Consider the following 20,542-nt stretch of genomic DNA (forward strand, 5'->3'; position numbering starts at 1 on the left):
AGAAAATTCCAGTATAATATGGATGCATATCGCATGCTAGTACAAAAATAACCATGGCTTTGTGTCTGTAATTATATTGAACCATTCACACACAACATAACTCTATGAACAGATCCAAAACACAGATAATTGACAGTACATTTTGTATTTAAGGTGTCTGAATTGCTGTTTAATCTCGTGGGTATATAGAGTGTGATTGACACTAAGGGGAAGATAGGACCACTGTACATCTCAATTTGGGATGGTTTAGGTAAAGTGCAAGGTACCGGCTTACCAACACCTAATTGCCCTCATCCTTTGTGGGTATCACTTGTCCTGATCTTTTGAAAGAGGGATAAGGCAATAGAATATCATCTCAAGCCTGTACCATACTGTGCTGGAGTAGACCCTTTTAGGTTCCTTTGTAATGCATGCTTTCATGCACTGCCCATTTATTACGTTTTCTTTCTGTGTCTTGGACCACTGGACTTCTCAGACTCACAGCTATCTAGTGTCTGGCCAACATGAGCACCAAATCAACGAATCTGCTCGACATATTGTTAGCTCTGGTTCTCAGGAAAAGATCCACCAAACATGTTGCCAGGGTTTGAGAAATATCCTGATCAGTGGAACAATGGATAAATTGCCTTATTGTATCCCAGAAAATGTTCAATAGAGGGTAGCTTGAGACCATGTGGTAGAAGTCAGCCCCATCCACCCAACACCTTGGCATCCTGTATTTGCACCTGGAGCATGCAATTGATTATTCTGGGAGTGATATAAACTCTTTGCAAACAATAGTACCTAATTAATTTGAATTTGAAGTGTCTAGGTACTTTATGGTCTCCCAATACCCTTCAGTCAGTTTCACTCCCAAATCTTCCAACTATCACGTAATGCAGTGAGTTCACATCTAAATAATGCCAAGAGGGATCTGTATAGAAATGTTACAGAACTGATTCTCCCTGTCTCTCTGTGTAGCTATACTTTAGATTTGCATGCTCTGGGGGCTCTTCCTTGCCAATATGCCAACATCCAGGCAATGCTACCTTAAGAGCCCAATACAGCAGGAAAGTACCTCCTTGAGGATCGTGACAGTCCCCGCACATGACACTCGAATATAAGGGGCCCAGTGTTGTGATTGCCCTCTCCATCGGATCAAGCAGGGCACTTCAATTTCCACAGTGTAGTAGTACATCCAAAGCAGATTTTGGGGCATCACGTTCATATTGAATTTGCAGATGCATTCTTTGGCTCTAGTCCAAACATATTGCAGGACCCTGATAAAAATGTCCATATTATGAAATTCTCTTCTCTTAGAGGAATTGAACAATAACCATGACAGTGTTGCATGTGGAGATGCGTCAGCTCCGTCATAATGTGCAGGCTCTAACAGACAGCCTGCCACTTGCCTGCTCATCGTAGTTGAGCATCCAGGTAGCAGAGGTTCAAGTCCAGGACAGCCAAAACTCCCTCATCCCCTTGAAGCCTTTTTTTATTTAATGCCTCCCTCTGCCTTCCTGCTCTATGGCAAGTCCAGTAACGTGATCTATCTCAGAGAACACATTCCTAGGGATTTTTATTATGCAGGAGGAGGAGAAGTACAAGAACATTTGGAGGAAGACCATTTTTGCCCAGGCTATTGTCCCCATAACTGACATGGGTATTGTGAGCCAGAATCAGATGGCCTGCCTTAAGGACGTTTGTGACACCATGATGCTACCTTCCAACAAGTCCTTTTCATAACAATTCAGACTCCCAGGTCGCTGATGCTGGTCAGCTCCTATTGCATGACCTCACCCATTTGCGGGGTTCTTACATTTGTTACGGGTGCCTGTTTGATATATCCACAGAACTTGCTCCAGTTTACTTTCAGTCCACCAAAGTCCCCCCAAAGTCTTGATTGCTCACATTATGTTCTGCTCCCCCTTGTAGAAAAAATGTTGTGTCCGCATAAAGTGAGATGTATAATGGTTTTCCATTCACCCTGAGTACCCGATAGCAGTGAATCAATAAAGCCAATGATTCTAATGTTACAACAAACAACACGGGAGACTCAGAAATGAGCTTGCTGGTTTTGATCTATGCCTTCTAGGTAGCGTATAGTAGTTTGGTCCATCTCAACAATCCGTTGCCTAGTTCCATTGCACCCATAACTGTATATAAATAATGCTATTTAAGAGGGTCAAAAGCATTTTCTATATCAATAGACAAAACCATTGCCCCTGGAGGGTCATGTGGATAATCAAGAACCTGTATCAAACGTCTAATTTTGGCTACTATACTACGTTTAGGGTAAACCCCGATTTTTCTGGGTGTATAAGGTCCCCTAGTTTGATAAGTAGTCTTCTCACCAGTGGTTTACTTTATTTTATAGTCAAAGTTGAACATTGACAGAGATCTGTATGAAGACTCTTTAGTTTTATCTTTTTACTTCTTGGAGAGGGATACAGTAATTGCTTCCCTCATTGATGGCAGCCAGAGTATCTGGCCTAATTAAATAGCTCAGTCAGTTTGGGGACGCACATACCCATATTTGATATATAAAATTCTATGTGCAATGCATCAGAGCCAGATGTCTTGCTCTGTGCCCACTCCTTTATTGTAGCTCATTCCTCTGCACCATAACATCTGCCCCCTGAGGCATTGCTGTATCCCAGGGAAGGGACAACAGTACAGCTTGCGCTATAGTCATACAGTATCTGAGTGTCTGTGTCACTCTTCGAGGCAAATAAACTATCGTAGCATTCTCTAAATGTGTTTCTGATCTCATGGTGTAAGTGTACTATACGACCTTCATCAGAGCAGAGCCAAATATTGAGGGCATCTCTTATCTGGATACACCAGCCACGCCACTAGCCTTTTCCCTATCTAACTTTTATAACCACATCCCCTAGGTGATCTAATAAGGTCAGTAGGTTCTCCTTCTCATCAGGCAGGCGCTCTATGTTGTCTGGCCCGGCAATTAATGTCTCTCAAGAGCATCTAGGAAATGCTTTTGTTTAACACCCGTAGTCTTTCAGCTATACAGTGCTCTCGAACCACGGTTTTAAAAGCCTCCCATTCTATTACAGCTAACAATATTATCCCCGCATTATCAGTGAAATAAAGTGGATCAGTTCAGCAAGTGATGGTTTAAAGGGAGAGTCAGCTAGCAAATCCACATTCAGTTTCCAAGTTAAAATGGTAGTCCTATGGATAACCCAATTCAAGGTCGAAATTATTGGGTTATGAGTCCCTTTCGATGAATCTGAAATGTGTTCAATCTATACAATTTATCCAATCTTCAACGTCGTGAAGGAACTCTCCAACCCCAGCTCCAATGCCAACGACATCCCGCCATCCCAAGACCTCTGTGACTCCCTAGCTTCCTACTTCCACCGCAAGATTCCAGACATCCACGACAGCTTCGGCATCCTTCCCCCCCCGCAACCACCAGCACCACAAATTCACCTCCGACCAACCTCCTGCTCTCCTGGACCCCTGTCAACGACAACAACAACACAGCAAGCTTCGTCATCGGACCCCAACTACGGAAGATCATCAACAGCTACTTCGAGTCCGCTACCTTCCCGGAGAGAAGGGAACACGCTGAGGTCAACGCCTCCGCACGCCTCATCCGGGACATCCCCCGCCACTGCTACATCACAGACCATCTGAAAAACCTGCACTGGCTCGCAGTCAGCAAGAGAATCACCTTCAAACTCCTCACCCACGCTCACAAAGCACTGCACAACACCGGACCAGAACACCTCAACAGACGACTCTCCTTCTACACCCCGACTCGGCATCTCTGCTCCACCGACCTCGCCCTCGCAACCATCCCACGAATCCGCAGACCTACAACCGGTGGTAGATCATTCTGGCACCTCGCCGTCAAAACGTGGAACACGCTTCCCACCCACCTGCGCCAGACCAAAGACCTCCTTACCTTCAGGAAACTTCTCAAGACCTGGCTGTTCGAGCAGTAGCAGCACCTCCACTCCCCCCCTCCCACCTTCTCCCACCCTCTCCTCCTCGGCGCCTTGAGACCCTCACTGGTGAGTAGTGCACTTTACAAATCCCCTGTTTGATTGATTGGTATGTAGGTCATGCATGCAATAATAGTAATAATATTCCTTGTTTAGTCGTATACGTGTTCTCCAAACATCTGACACCTGCCATTGCGACATCCATTAAAAAAAAAAAAACATCTTTGTCGTCTGGCCCAGCAATGAATGTCTCTCAAGAGTATCTAGGAGATGCTTTTGTTTAACACCGGTAGTCTTTCAGCTATACAGTGTGTATACTTCAATGCCAAAATTACAGTCATTGTGCAGTAACGTACTATAATTATTAGCGATTATATGATGGCAATTGTTTTGGTAACTCAATAAACAATCCAAACTTTGAGCCTTTCCACAACTTTCTGCTAAAATATGCATTAAGTAATCATTAAGGGTCACATGTACAAAGCATTTTTGTGGTCGCATTTTTGTAGTTTGGGATGTACAAGCCCCAAACTGCGATTCGGTAACTTGTTACCAAATCGCTATTTGGGTTTTGTGATTCTGTATTAGGAAGCGTTTTTTTCAGGGCGTCCCTTCCTAATACTGAATCTAAATGGTATGTATAACCGTGAATGCGGTCGCAAAACATTCACAGTTAGAACCAATTTCAAATTGGTGCTAACCCATTTGCAAAGAGAAAAGGGTCCCTAAGGGACCCCTTCCCCTTTGTGAATGCATGTGAATCCACGGACCACTGCCTAGTCTTCTAAAATGAAACTGAAACGTTTAATTTCCTTTTTTTTTAAACAGAGCCCGTTTTCCTTTAAGGAAGACAGGCTGCGTTTAAAAAAAAATTGCTTTATTTAAAAGCAATCACAGACATGGTGGCCTGCTGGCACTAGCTGGTCACCATCCCTGTGATTTTTGCAATTCCCGGTGGGTCGCAAATTTCGACCTGCCTCATTAATATTAATGAGGCAGGTCTATTTGAGACCCACTGGGAATCGCAAAAGAAACTCAATGGAGTTTCTTACATTTGGAATTGCAATTCCCTAATTGCAATTCACATGGAATCGCAATTAGGAAATCGTAATTCCAAATATACGTACATGTGGCCCTAAGTGCTATCTGCCCCTTGATTCATTTGTGGCGCAGGGGTCCCACCTTGGTATGAGAGGTTCAGTGGAGTGTGTCTTGCCAATGGGTCCCAGCTGCGCAATGGGAGGAGAATGCCAATAAAGGGGGGTAAAGGAATCAGGAGGGTAGCCTGTGCTGCTGGGTTGTTTCTGGTGGATAGCACATTATGTAGAGGGTTAATTTGAAGTGTCAAAACCATCTGGCCTTCTCTGGAGGGCAGACAGTAGGTCATCCCAAGCAGAATGCAATAGGTTGTATGTGCAGGCCGCGTGCCTCTTCGTGGCAGAGCGTGGTGGCTTCTGCCTTGCCCCACTTAAAAGTCACCGCTTTCCATTGTGCTATAATTGGTGGTATGCTAGCTTTCCAGTGCCTTGCAATTAATCAGAGTGCCAGTAGTATCCCCAGATCTCTGAAGCAAGTGGTAGCTCCTCCAGACTTGTGGCACTTGTAAAGGCCTAGTAGGTTGCTGGTCACGCTGTCTAGGGCCATTGCGACATCCAGTTAATAAACATTTTATCCAGCCTATGGATCCCTAAAGAAACAAGAAGAGAGTGTGAGCTCTCAGGAGTACATGTACGATCTGTGAAAGTTGATCCCCGATCGGGGTTATACCTGCCACCACCACCACCAGATTTCCACTTGTCTTCTCCATTTTTGCCTGCTCTTTTTGTATTATCTCAAACTGCACTGTTGTTGTTGGCCTAGTCTGTTTTTACTCTGTAGAGTCAGTATCAGCAACTATTATACAGGTCAGAAGTTCAGAGGCACCGTGTGTTCAAATTGTCCATTGAGAGAGGTTGCTCATTTCATACAGGGGGTTGGAAGTCATGGACGCTGTGACCCCTGTTTGTGCCCTGCAAAAGTTCATATCGAGCTAGTGGGGTGCCAGGTTCAGCTTGTACCACCCCAAATAGAGTTTCCTCTACAATTTGATGCCTCTCAGTTTCGATGTATGATTGAAATGGGGACGGTCCATTCCGACAATCGTAGTCCTCGGTTCTCAGCACAGTGCCATGTACCTGCTGTCTACCATCTTGCCCTCACAACTCAATTGTGATTGGTGCCAATCTGGATTTTTGTGACCACAGCGGGCCGCCCCAGCACCAATTTGAATGATCAGGTTGAATGATCTTTCTTGGTGGCTTTTCAGGTTCAAACCAGAGAAATCATTTGGGGACGCAAATTATGCCTGATGGGGAGTGCTTTGTGTTAAGCATTATTACGATTTGCGGGTTAAGGAGCCTCCTGATGTTATAATTGTTTAATCTAAGAAGGACAGAGTGGCTAATCTGCCCTCTGTAAAGAAGCCCTGAGTCTGGACATCTGTTAGGTTGCCAGTTTGTTACCTATTCCTTTACAATTTTGACACAATGTCACAAACAGACAGAGTCAGAAAGTTGACCTTTAGCAGCTTGTAGCATAAGTTAATAAGAATCAGCAGGAAGATCAAGTGTCCACCGGAAAGGACTTTACTGAAAATAAATAGCCTTTACTTCAGAATCATCTCTGACTTTCCCAATTTCAAGAAAACACAGAATTTCAGGTTCAAAATTGTCTCCACAGTTAAGCGGTCCTACTGACCTACTCATAGTCTAACTCTCCCCTATTCTTACTTCGAATTTCTCTGTGGTTGTTTTCTTCAAGCTGCTTTCATCAACATCTGATGTGCCGCGAAGCCTGCTATGCACCAATTAACTAATAACTATTATTTTAGAATTTCTGAACAAGGGTCCACTACCCTGTCCCTCCTCTGGTCTCTGGAAAATGCTATAGTTACGGTTGTCTAACATTTGAGAAATGTGGTGCTATATTGGAAGACCATAAGGAATAGCCTCTTTAACGCCTAGGGATCTTAGGCGACAGTTATGAAAATAATAATGCATTTGCAAACTTCCAAGAGAGTTCTTTCTAGTTCTGTACAAGAAAACCATCCAAAACCATACTTTACTCCACATGCGCACAGTCCATGTCAGCATAGCAGCTCTACTTTGGGACTACAGACTTAAGCCTTTTTTCTTGAATTAATTGCATGGAAGTTTACAAGTCAACATGCAGAGTGGTCTTTTCTTTTGCGCACTGAATTTGAGCTTCCCAGATATATCAGACTGATTTCTTATTGCTGGCCTGTTGGTATTTTAAGCATAATTTAGGGAAAAGTGCTTTGCATCCTTTCAGATTTTGTTTTTATTTTTATTTCAAACTATTCCACTGGCCAGTTGTTCCTGGATACCTTATTTCCGTGGATTTAAAGGCAATCACCCTTGGAAGGCATTTCCACTTCTCAAAAGAGTATTTGAGAGATTCCAATCATTTATTACATTTTAAATGACTCCCATAATGCCAAAAGTTATATGTCTTTCATTTTCATTATTGTTTATTATCAATCACACAATTTCAGTTATATTATAACCATTTACTAAACTGAAAAAGAGCATAATAATTGTTCACTTTGTTTTGTAAATTGCTATTTCATCATTGCTTCCTTCTTTTTGGAATATTTCATAAATTCAAGTTTGCATTTTCTGCACCTATCCTGACTGGCAGAATACTGAACTAAAGTTTGTAAACTGTAACTTAGTTAGACCCCCTTGGCTGAATTAATAATAATAGGAGTGCCATAAACATCCACGTGACATCTGCTCGGGAAGCCAGTCTTAAACAAAAGTAGTTTTTTTTATCTGTAATACATTATTTTAACTCTTGATTGATTTAGTGACTGTGTTTTATTTCAGTGTGATGTAGATTTTGGAACAAACCAACAAACCCAAGTTTTTTCTACATGTAATTTTGGTTATCCACCAATCAATATTTCCTATCAGTAAAGACAGTTGTGGGTTTCCTCTTTTACACCCTCTACACCAGTGTTGTCCAACCTTTTTATCGCTGCGGACCGGTAAATGTTTTTTCCGTGGCCCGCTTGTCCCATTGTGTGACAAGCGGGCCACGGAAATTATCAAACATTTACCGCCCGCCACAGTGGGGCGGCCCGGTGCCGATTGATCCACGGACCGGCACTGGTCCGCGGCCCGGGGGTTGGGGAACACTGCTCTAAACCACTTCCTTTAGCAGTACTATCTGTTCTTTCAGATTCTCCTATCGCCGTTTTGTGTGGAAGCATAATGAGATGTTTTCATTGCCATCTTTGATACCCCCATCCTTCAATCAAAATCTTGAACTGCCTCAAAGCGTGGGCTTGGAGGGAAGAAGCATTAGCTCAATTCTTCGTAATAGTAAACGGCTATATAAATATCACAGATTCATTTTATGATTAGTAAAGAAAACGGATTCTTTAGTCTATACAAAATTCCACCATTTAAATATTAATTTCCTAATGCATCGAAAAACACATTTAATATTTGATATATGCATGTCCTTTCTACTTTCATAACACCAATCGCATCCAATGTTCTTTTATATAAAAAAAATAGCCAACTTGTCTTTTTCGTTATTCATCAAAATAACTGCTTCTTCAGAATGTTAGTCCTACTACTTATTCCTTCACCGGTGTCTTCATCTGTTATAATCATCATCTTACAAATGATCTTGAAATCACACACATTCCTCAATTAAGAGTCAAGAATATAGAAGATATTTTCAACATCCTTCTTTTAAGATCTTCCCCTATAGTCAATACCCTTTACATTATGGACTGAGGCAGCAGACAAGGTTCACACCAGCCCCTACCCCCATCTACCTTTGTCTCCTTTCTTCCACAAACACTCTGGTTCTCATCCTCTGCCATAAATGTGGTGTACTGTTTGAGAGCAGCATGAGATTAGCGTATTCTGTCTCCTCCACCATAATTTAAGCATCAGCTGGGATATTATTCTCAAAACCTCTTGACCTGATTACAATTTCGGGTCTGTAGACCTGAGCTGTATGAGACCCCATTGTAATGCATGTCGAATTCAGACATTTTTAAAATTACATATGTTATGTTACAATGGCCATGATTGGGGGAGGGACCTCAAAGTCTGAGCCCTGCTCAAACTCTCCTTTGTGCTAGGATCAGAGTTGTGAAATGTGCCAGAAACTCCACATTCCCGAAATTCCCCCAATAAATGTTTGCAAATAAAACATGCAGACATTTCTAAGGAAATACATGTGTTAAATTTTGATACACGCGCACATTAGTTTGTATATCACACATTCAGAATGTAGTTTTTCATTTTTGCAATGAGATTTCAAAATAGGCAGTATATGCGGTGTACATACCAGGCACCACATTCCTGAAATTTTCCCCTTACAAGTTTCTGCAAGTTAAACGTGCAGAAATTTCCAATGAAATACACAAGTGTTAAATTTTGATACTTGTGCAAATTAGTTTGGAAAAAATGCATTCAGAAAGTAATTTCTCATTTTTGCAATGAGAACTCGAAATAGGCGGAATATACAGTGTAAATACCAGACCCAGGGCTATTTATCAGATGTGGTAAATAACTCTCTCTTTTCCGGTCTACTCTGATTAAGGGTCTTTGTATAAAATTTGTGGTTAAAATGCACCTCTCAATAAGTAGATTAAAAGATAACACAAAATATCTTTTATTTAGTAATTTTTGCTATTCCTTCCCAAGGCTTGTGACAACGGAAAGTATGTATTTCGAGTGAACATGGCAGATGTGAGGAAAGTACTGAAACGCAATACCTCTTTCCAGCGTACAAAGTGGGTGAGTGTTTTTTGTTTCTTTACTTCTTCGCTGCTATCTGAACATGTCTTCGGCATCTCAGATCACTGCGACAGTGTCCAAGTAGAAAGGTGGAAGAATTGTTTATCTTTTAACCTTCTCTTAGCTCTTCAATTGTCTTTAAGCAAACAATGATCAGCATAAAGTCTTCCTCATGTCATATTCATATGCTGCGACTCGCGTGTCTTTCCATGTTTGTGTGCCGTCACTAGGCTTAAAAACCTGAAGAGTGTCTATGCTGGGATGGCTGACATGTTGGAAGTGCCTTGATGCAAGGTTACTCTCTGAGTGTAAATTCCATTGGATTGATGAAGATGTACATGCACAGATTTCTATGCCAGTCTTGAGCCCTATCACTTTCTCACCGATGGATATGAGAACTTCTTGTGCTGCTCTGCAATCTTTCTGATCACAGTCAACACTACCTGAAAGCTCGTCTCAAATTAGGAGGGTCATTATGCACAGATTGTGCAGTAACAGGCCATCTCCTGCAGGCTGTGATCCTCTGCTTTCTCTTCCCCATTATACTTTTTAATATTCTTATTTTATTTATTATGAGGGTACTCATAATGTTGAACCTAGACTGTTCCTGGATTGTATCAATAAAGATGTTAGTCTGGGGTGCAAACACAAGGTTGCTCTAGAGTCTCCGCCCTTGCTCAGTGGAAATCTGCTGGCTTGTATATTGTCTGTGAGTCTTTTGGATTTTTAGCTTGGTCAGACAGGAGCTCCTGGTAGTGCAGTCTCCACAGGACATGGTGAGTTTAGAAATTAGGTAGTGGAGAGCCTTTTAGATTCTGGCAGGGAGAAGGAACCAATGCAGTTCTTTCAAGGTAGGGGACACATGCTCAAACGTTCTTTTGGTTGATGATTATTTGAGTCACTGCTCTAAGGACATCTTTGAATGGTGCTAGTGAAGATTCTTGGAAACCAATTGTGCATTACCTCCAATGTTGTGTGATAAGACAAGTGTTGGACATCGGCTTGCAGATCATAGAAGAGGGGAAGAATTTCATTTTCCACTGTAACCTGACTTACAATGATAAAGCCCAGGGCTTAGTGGAAAATCACATCAGGGGAAGATACCATCCAAACCATCCAAGTTCATATTTTTTAAGCCCTTATTTTTGTGGAGCCTGTGGTTCCCCTGTTTATGAGGACAAACGCAGCCTCATTTGGGTTGCAATGCAAATATCCAGGTTTCAAAGAAGTCTAGGCATTATCTGAGTTTAAGGATTCTGTTAGGCAGGCACACTTTAAGTATAGTTAGATGTCATCAACATTTTGATGGATTGCAGTATTTGGCCAAGTATTAATTCCAACAGCTCCATGTATAGATAGAGCATCATGGGAGCAAGTATATATTCCTATAGGAATATAAGAATGTTGAAACAAAATTATTTTTTGCAAGAGAGGTGCAAGGTAAAAATGATTTCATAGAGTTTTAGATTTTTGGAGAGAACAACATGACATTAAATTCACATGTGATGTGTTTTCTATTGATTTGTAAGCTACTTCTCTTCCTTGGAAGTAAGAAAAGGCAAATCGTGCAAAGGAGCAGGAGCTCAGATAGAAGGGTTTCCCTTGTGTTCCCTGACAGGGAGGGAGGAGGTGCTATACTCATATGCATTGAACAGAGAAAATGGCCAAAGCTAACGGGTGCATCTCTAGTTAGTCAGAAGTTAGAAAGCACCAATGCCACTGAGTGAGAGAAGATTCTTTGCTGTCTTCACATCAATAAAGAACCTGGGGCCACATGTAGATAGCTTTTTGCACGTCACAAACAGCAAATTTTGCTGTTTGCGACGTGCAAAAAGTACATCGCGATGCACAAACCTAGTTTTGCAATTTGGTAACCTGGTTACCGAATCGCAAAATGGGTTTGCGACTCGCAATTAGTAAGGGGTGTTCCCTCCCTAATTGCGACTCGCAGTGCAATGTAGGATTGTTTTGTGACCGCAGTCGCAAACCAATCGCAGTTTGCACCCATTTTAAATTGGTGCTAACCGATTCGCAAAAGGGAAGGGATCCCCATGGGACCCCTTCCCCGTTGTGAATGTCACTGTAAAAAAAATTTCTACGGACCACTGCCTGCTCTGAAAAAATGAAAAGAAAACTTTTAATTTTTTTTTTTTTGTAATGCATCTCGTTTTCTTTTAAGGGAAACGGGCTTCATTACAAAAAAAAAAAAATCTGCTTTATTGAAAAGCAATCACAGACATGGTGGTCTGCTGTCTGCAGCAGGCCATCATCCCTGTGAGGGCCGCCATTCGCAAGGGGGTTGCAAATTGCGACCCACCTCATGGTTATTCATGAGGTGGGCACTTGCGACCCCCTTGTGAATCACAGATGGTGTCAGGGACACCATCCTACATTCGGATTTGCGACTCGCAAAGTGCGAGTCACACTGACTCGCAATTTGCGGGTCGCAAATCCGACATTTCGTACATGTGGCCCATGGTCCTTTATATAGCACTGCAAAGTAGCAGCCCCTTCTACGTGTGGCAATATGAGCCATGTAATTGCAATGCCATCACAATTTAAGACATTACCTCTTTAAATAATGGTATTACATAAACGTAATGGTTCTATTGAACATATAACAGAAGTACCTGGGCATACAATAGCAGTGCAATAGTGTAGAGTATGATGGCAGTACCTGGGCAGACCATGGGGGTACCCAGGGATCTTCGGGCAATACCTGGGCGTATGACGGCAGTACCTGCATTTATAATGGCTATGCTAGATTTATAAATGGCAGTACATACATTTATGACGGCTATAGCTCTGCTCATAATTGCACAAGTGTCTTAAGCCAATTCCATTTAACAGGAGACCTGAGTGGGAACCTCTTAAGGGGCAATAGGGCAGGCAGGTTATATGTGTCTCAGACTGTATCAGCTGAAGCTTTTTACCACTGGTGCTCTGGAGCCTTTTCACTGAAACCAAAACTAAGCATCAAGTACACACACTTATCTCTGGATCCTTAGGATAGCTAAGTCAAGCAGTACAGGGCTTACTCCAGGAGGTTTTATGGGGTTAAAGACTCAGAAAGTGATTTACATCTTACACATTATAGTACTGGACATAATCGTCATAGGCCACTTCAGTTGGTACACTGTACTCTTCTATTTTAACTAAGAATTACGGTTACTTAGGAGAGCAGGACTTTGAGGGTAGTGTTTGCTCAGTTGAGCCTGTCCCTAAACTTGTGCAATTCTTAGTCCCCAAAGTGAAGACTTTCCCACCCTCTCAATGTTGAACTTTTCCAGTACCTTTGTGCCTTTCTTGGCTGTTGTTGTGATGCAGTCCTGCAGTTACTAGCAGGTGGCGGAGGCAGGACTGCCTCATGTTGTGTGCATTCTAAATGATCCCTAGAGTGGGTACCGACTCTGCCCTAGCCCATCCATCTTCATCACTGTCCGCATCGAGTGCACCCACTTGGTCAGGTGAGCATCAGCAACGCCAGTGCCCCGGCCCTGGAGCATAGAAGAATCTCTGTTGCCACCGGTGAGGGACCCGAGATACTTGTCTCGTTTATTGTTGTTGGTCAAAAGAACCCAGTTTCACAGAATGGAAATAAGTCAAAGAGAATCAGGCCACTCTCTGTTAATTGTTGTTTATTCTGAGAGTTTTTATGACAGTAAAATACTGTTTTCAAAACCGAACACGAGAAAAGAATTAGGAAAGAGCCCTCCGTGCTAGGTGACACCAAGTCCGGCCTTGCAGAAAACTGGGGAGGCGCTTACACCTCGCCCTGCTGATATTAACAGTGCAGCTGGCCTCAAGAGGCTGGAATAGCAGGCCTGTATTGGACACAAGTCCTATTGTCAGGTGGTATGTGGGTGTAAACCATCTCCGAAACTCGAAATAGTTTTTATTTTCTGATGTGCAACAATAAGCTTAGTGTCTTAGTTGTAGAATGGAGGTAGACTTGCTGTAAATGTATAACCACACTCCTCCTGTTGATGTTTTTGGTTAATGTTACTATTGCCATTTTATTTGTCCTTATTGTGACTACTATTCATATCTAGTGCACCAGGCTAGGTATTTGATTTAAAAAATAAATTGTTAAAATGCAGTCCCTCTTTTCTATTGTTCTTAAGTGTGATGTTCATTATTAAAAGGGGGTTTTGGTTTACACTAACTATCATTGTAATATCTCATGGGATTGATTTCTTCCTGAACACATCTCATGCAAATATTGTTAAGTGGGTTGTGGACTGGTTGCTGTCCATCTGAGTTTCTGCCTTGGGCTGGTACATTGACTAAGTCTTTAGTGCCAGGGTATCTAAAACAAACCAGAAGACATGTCACGGCCTTCTCCTGACGTCCATTGCAAAGACTCCCAGGAATGTCCTGGAGGTGTCTTGCAGTTCACATTGCTCTCTTGATCTCTCCCCAATCTCTATCCAAGATACCGCTTGGGTTTCTGGAAATAAACATGGATTCCTGTGTAGCTACAGCCACATATAATAGGTATACTACAACCTTTATACACACAAATTAAACATACATGTTCCCAGTGGCGTAGCATGGGTTGTCAGCACCCGGGGCAAGGCAAGTAATTTGCGCCCCCTAACCCGTGTCAGCACCCGGGGCAAGGCAAGTAATTTGCGCCCCCTAACCCGTGGATTTCCCCCACCCCCCCCAGATGTTGCGCCCAGTGCGGCCGGCCCACCCTGCACCCCCCACGCTACGCCACTGCATGTTCCATCCATTTCCCACACAGATGGAGCCCAAGGGCCCGGTGGCATGGTACTGACAGACAGATTAAAAAATTTAGGGGATGCCAAAAGATGACTCTCCCTAGTAGATGGCAGGGAGGAATGACTGTCCTCTGGCAATAGTCTGTTACTGCCACAGTCTGTCCCTCTCTGTCGCGTTATGTGCTTCCAGAAGCAATCATTGCACATCCCGATTGCCTTGTGCACTGAAACAAAACAGTCAGAAACCTTCAGAACTTGCTGTAGTGAACCAGATGCAAGGGCAACTTTTCTGTTCCAGCAGTCTGGTACTTGTAGCTTACAGTAGGCTTTGCTTTTTTCAACAGATGTTTATACACACCATGGTAGCATAGAAAGGATTCATAAAGTTTTGGAATACTGGGGTGACATCAATCCCTGCACCATGAATCCATCAAGGAATAATTGCAGTTAATGCAGAATTTTGCTACTTTCTCTCCGTTATGAATACATTACTGAACAAAGCGAGAACTTTATAGATACATGTATGGCACTATTTTGAGTCTAGGATATTTAAAGGGTATGTACATTTGTAGTTGAAAGTATCCACCATATGTAGGGAACAGAAGAACGATAGCACAGCACATCAGACCTATACATTTGTAATAAGCAGCAGTTGTGGAAAGGAGGATGAAGTGAATGTGTGGTTAGTAAATGAAGGAGATCTGGAGCTCACCTGATCCTCTGTGTGGTAATACGAATTTGACATGTGTCTACTAGAGGGGCAACTAGCAGGGTTCATATTATAGAGGCCAACAGCAGTACAACAGCAGAGAAACAATATGAAGTCTAGATTCGCAGGCACCAACAAAGTGAGCGATGTTAGTGCAGTTCCACTAGGGTACCCTTTTGTTAGGCTTTGAAGATTTGCAATGAGGGGGTACATTGTGTATGGGTTGGAAGAGCATTCAAGATCCACAGAAGTGTGATTTGACAGCCTGCCCCTGAAGCTTCACAACTCTTTCCTACTCCATAGGCAATGTAATACCCTTCCCAGGCTTGGACAGGGCATCAGCAGACAGCTCAAGGCCATCAACCTACAGCTATGAGATTAGAGGTATTTAGACCCCAAACAAATCTTGTCTACGGCCCTATTAATCTCAAAGAGATTATTGAGAGTGCTAAGAATAGCCTTATGTTCCAAAATGTGTGACTCACCCCAAATCCGTGATACTACATTGTCAGGCTGAAACATAGTTTCTGATACTCCTCTGAGATGTAATAATCACACAGTTATTGAATTACATTGTACTCCAATAAGTGAAATTCACGCACTCCTGCGATTGTGACTGAACACCATGGTTTGAGGGTCCCACCCAAAGAGGGAGAGTCTTACCAATGGAAGAACTTCGCACCCAGTGGGAGTGATGACTATGTTCTTAGTTGTGTGACTGCCACCTAACGAGTGAAGAAATGCATGGGACTTCCAACAAATCAGAGAAGAAGTGAAACTCACTCACATGAATAAGGCTGCGCTCCAGGAAGTGAAACTCACTGCATGTTAGCATAGTGGCTAGCCTTGAAGATCCATCTTTTTAAGCCTTCGCACCTAAGGGGAAGTTACCCTTTATATTAGTTTGAGTTTTATTTAAGTTTTTAAGCAAAAACGTCTGCATTTTTGGAATTGATCTATGGTTTTATACAATTTTTAGTACATCTTAAAAATACCTTTTGCCGATCTTGTTGGGAGAGCAATATTAAAACTTGATAAAGACTTTGAGTTAACTCCCCTACTCTGTCAGCACCATTTCCTCCAGTTGTTCCTGATTTTGTCCTGCTTCTTTCTGATATGGTATGGTTTCTGTTTGTTGTAAAATGCTCTTCAGCTCCTGTTGCTAGATCCATACTTAATAAAGACGTTTGCTAGTGAAGTAAAGATAATTGTCTAAAATTTCGACCTGGAAAGTTGGGGTGACACAGGAGAGATTGGAAAAGACTTTTATATATGTGTGTGATGAGTAAGCACCCACAAAAGTCTTTTCCAGATATACCTCATAGAGGTAAACCAAGATGTCTGTAAAGTACCCTTGTCTAACCAGTGAATGGTAAAAACCTCGATCTTACTTTGAGGGAGATGCTGAGGGCTAAAAGAATGTACAAATGAGAAAGTAACACAGTTAAAAGAATGAAAAAGTAACTTTGAAATTAAGTTGATACAAAGTAAGGGCCTAATTTAGAGTTTTGCGGATGTATTACCCTGTCGCAAACGTGACTGGTATCCTGTCTGCCTCACTGCAAGTGCTGTGGGATTTCTGTCACATTTGCGAAAAAGGATCCTGTCTGCCAAACTCTAAATCAGGCCTTACATTTTTATCAGGTAACTACATCAAACTAGCGAAATTTTTTTTTAATCATCTTCAATTATAGAATTGGGTGCAGCATTAATTATTAAAAATACTATTATCCTTAAGGGAATAGTGGCAAAGGCAAATAAATGTTAAGTGTTGTAATGTGTCATTTTAGGAGAACCAGGCAAAAAGCTAGGCAACCCTTGGTTACAACTTGAAGGTCTTCTTGGTGAACAAATGTACTTACAGTACAGTGGCAGTTATTTCACACCTGTATCTGACAAGGGCGAAGTAGGACAGACTGATCTAGAAGCTGCATGGAGGTGGGCTTGAAAAAAGCATTTGCAAAGGGACAAGAGATCATGTCTCCTTCGTACTAGTGCTGGAGTTTCTGTGCGGTCTTCCAGTCAGTGTTTGAAAATACTTTGAGGGTCAGGGATGGGACATCTGGTGTTGCTGGGCAGTTTTCAAATACCATTCACAGGCACCCTGTACTTTGATGTTTTGCAGACTTTGGTTCCTGAAAATTAGATAGGAATCCAGAAGCTCTGTGACTTAGGATCAGACCCAACATAAAAGCCAGCCAATGTGTCCCAGAGACCCTCACACACCTCTTGTACACATTCAGGCCCAAGTCTTCTAGGAAGTTCTCTTTGTAGCCTTTTGTTCCACATTGCAGTTGCCCATTTAAACCAGAATTTCTGGATTCTTGGCACTTAGGGTTTCAATAACGTAGGAGTCACTAACCGCAAGCATTTCCATTTATAAAACGCATGATAAAGCTCTTCAAGCAGCATGAAGATCAGAGGCTAATTTAGAGCGTTGATCTTTACAAGGAAGCCTCCCACCAGTACCCTTCCCATCGCCTGCCCTACTTCCACCATTGTACCCTGAGAGCACATTGGAGAAATGGTCTACAAAGCTCTGGTAGCCAGGTTCAGTTCTTGAGGATGTATATCACACTAAGGGAAAATGGGGTACAGTCACCATTTATCCTCCAAATCAAATGCAGACAGCCACAAAATGTACAGTGTTTATGTAGATCAAGATTTATTTAGACTTAATCTACAGCTAGTTACAAAAGTATATCAATATTTTGGATGAGGAGGGCTCACTCACATCATGTGGCATGCTTCATTATCATCTTCCTCATCCCACCCTGGTAAGGTGGTACTACCAGGGCAGATTCAACCTCAGTTAGCGGAAGTTCTAAATAATTGACCAACTGGATAAAAGCAGGATCCAGATAAACACTAAAAACACCCTTGGGTAAACATAAGGAATCCTTTATTTAAAAATACTCCAGATATAGTTAAAAACAAGATGGTGGGTGTATATGATCATCCAATCATCTTAAGTTCGGCAGTATGTTTCTCCCCATCCTAGTGCGTAAACGTTCAGGGGTATTCTTCAGGGCTCCTCCAGTGTTAACTAGTTATTACACATACGTGGTAGAAGGGATCCTTGGTTGATCAATTTAGATTGGCACACCAGAGCGGCACATCTCTTGATCACTGTGTGGCTACAGAGGTTGCACTCTCCGGCCAGGCCATGAGATCCTAACAGTGTTTAGTTAGGGTCAGTACCATACAAGTGTGGCGGTAGGACATCCCTTGTCCCACAAATGTGTGATAATTAGTTAACCCTTCCCTTCCCCTTCCTCCCCTTTACTTCTTCCCTTCTGCCCCTCCTCTCCGATCCTCTCCCCTTCACTTCTCTTTCTTCTCTTTCCATTCCCATCCTAACCCTCCCCTTCCCACTCTTTTTTCCTAAACCAGGGTTCTCCTAAAATACACCAATTTAAATACAATCCTGTGGAGAATGGGGTGGATTTATCATTTCTACCCAATACCATTTGAAGAATAACATATTTGCAGTTTTTTCTACACTTGTAAAAAAGGAACTCTTTCTTAGGTGCACTTTTAATAAAGGTATCCCCAGCATGATAACAGGCCTTAAGGGTGTCAGGCAAGACTTGCTACCCTGGTTGCTTAGTTTATATAGAAGAACTAGAGGACTGAAGCAAAATGCATGCATCAGCCAAAAAAGACAGTCAGCTGAAGGTTTTGGGGTTCATATTAGGCAGGTTGGATCCTTGCAGCCTGTACTTTGCTTTCGTCATAATCCCGACTCTGTCAAAAAGGAAAAGTTAGCCCATTTCTATAGATTTATGCTCGTGCTTGAAGTTCTGCATTCTCCAGATAGTCCTGCACCGTTTACAGATGTACAGGAGGAAATCTGTTAAGGAGACGTGCTTACTACCACTTTGACCATAGTTACATTTGTTACCAGCACTCCCAGACTGTTCATTTCATAAAATGCACAATTTCAATTATAATTATTGTTAAATCATAATGTCTCTGCCTCATGGTCAGTGGTTTGTTCTTCTATAGATAGAAAAGATGAAAAAACAGTGTTCGGACATGTATCCTGCAATGTCTCAGACTGTTTCCGGCTTGACCCTGGACAGGGTGAGAGATGTGCTTCAGTCCGCCAAGGAGAAGGGAGCACACCACAACATGACTGGTCTGCAGAATAGCACAATTAACCGAAAACTTCTTATGGCTGTGACCCCCTGGGTGGGCAACGTCATTGTAATCTATTCTCTAAGACCTGCCAGCTCACTACGAAGTGGAACCAAAGGTATGTCATGAGGACTGTCTTATAATCAACGCTTACATAAGTGCTTGCTGCTAATTGACCTGGCCCTTATCTAAATATGTTTGCTCCTTTCCTGTACATATCCATAGCACATTGTTTCACAAATAGTACAGCATCATTGTTAAATGTTTACATGTTAGCGGTTATTAGGGCCATATGTACGAAAGCTTTTTCCCATAGACACAGAATGGGTAAAATCCTTTCGTACATCTGGCCCTTAGTGTGGCCAGTGTCCCAGTGTCTGACCTTGTAGGATTTTCAGGAGCACTTCACAATGTGGACTTAAGTTGAATATTGTGACAGAAGCAAAAAAGTTATTACTTGATATGCAAGATAGATGACCAGTTTTGAAGGATTGAGATAGACCAGCTCAACAAGTGTATGGTCAGTAACCTAGATGCAGAATCATAAGAGGTGGCTTGAAACCTGCACCCAGCTGCATTATTCTGTTGATTTATTTTTCATTTTTGATTATTTTGACTTAAATAGTTTGTACAGCAAGAATCTGTTATAAATATATGCAGGAAACGAACCCCTGATACTTGTATTATTGATCTGGTGCATGTGCAAGTCTACAGCATTGAATAGTTTATAAATTCACATGCCTTAATGCATTCTCTGTTCTCTGGTTGGTCATTCTTTAACATAGAAATATTGAAAAGAGTATGTTTGACACTCCCTTTTCTTCTTCTGTAGCCAATAAATTGGATAGGCTCGAGCCTCGCCCCAGAAAACCATCTTCAGATTTGTGCTGGTCATTATGTTCTAGGGAGTCCTTGGGAGTTACTTTTACACTATGATTTAAACTTACATTTACAGCATTTACATTTAAAAACACGCCTGGAAAAGTTGTAAAGCAGCAGGTAGGGCAGAAGGCTGGTCTGGACGGTTGCTCTTTCCCCAGAGGATCTCCATCTAGGGTCTTTATCATGTGTGGCGAGATCGGGAAGTATGCAGTGGAACTTTACGTATTTCCTCTTTACCTCTGGATGTTGTCCCAGTTTTCTTCTCTGAACTGCAGGTCACCAAAAATCTCAGATTTACTCTTTGAGTCTTGC

At 42.2% G+C, this 20,542-nt stretch overlaps 1 protein-coding gene across 2 annotated transcripts in view; it reads left to right on the top strand.

Annotated features, from left to right (window-relative positions):
- SNAPC4 (small nuclear RNA activating complex polypeptide 4) overlaps positions 1-20,542 on the top strand; it is a 178,444-nt gene that overhangs the window by 123,521 nt on the left and 34,381 nt on the right. For both annotated transcript variants that reach the window (XM_069241609.1, XM_069241608.1), the window contains exons 17-18: positions 9,680-9,772; positions 19,217-19,466. In XM_069241609.1, the coding sequence (XP_069097710.1) occupies positions 9,680-9,772; positions 19,217-19,466 (343 nt within the window). The remainder of the gene's footprint in view (positions 1-9,679; positions 9,773-19,216; positions 19,467-20,542) is intronic.

This window comes from Pleurodeles waltl, chromosome 6, assembly GCF_031143425.1.
Source record: "Pleurodeles waltl isolate 20211129_DDA chromosome 6, aPleWal1.hap1.20221129, whole genome shotgun sequence".
NCBI lineage: Eukaryota > Metazoa > Chordata > Amphibia > Caudata > Salamandridae > Pleurodeles > Pleurodeles waltl.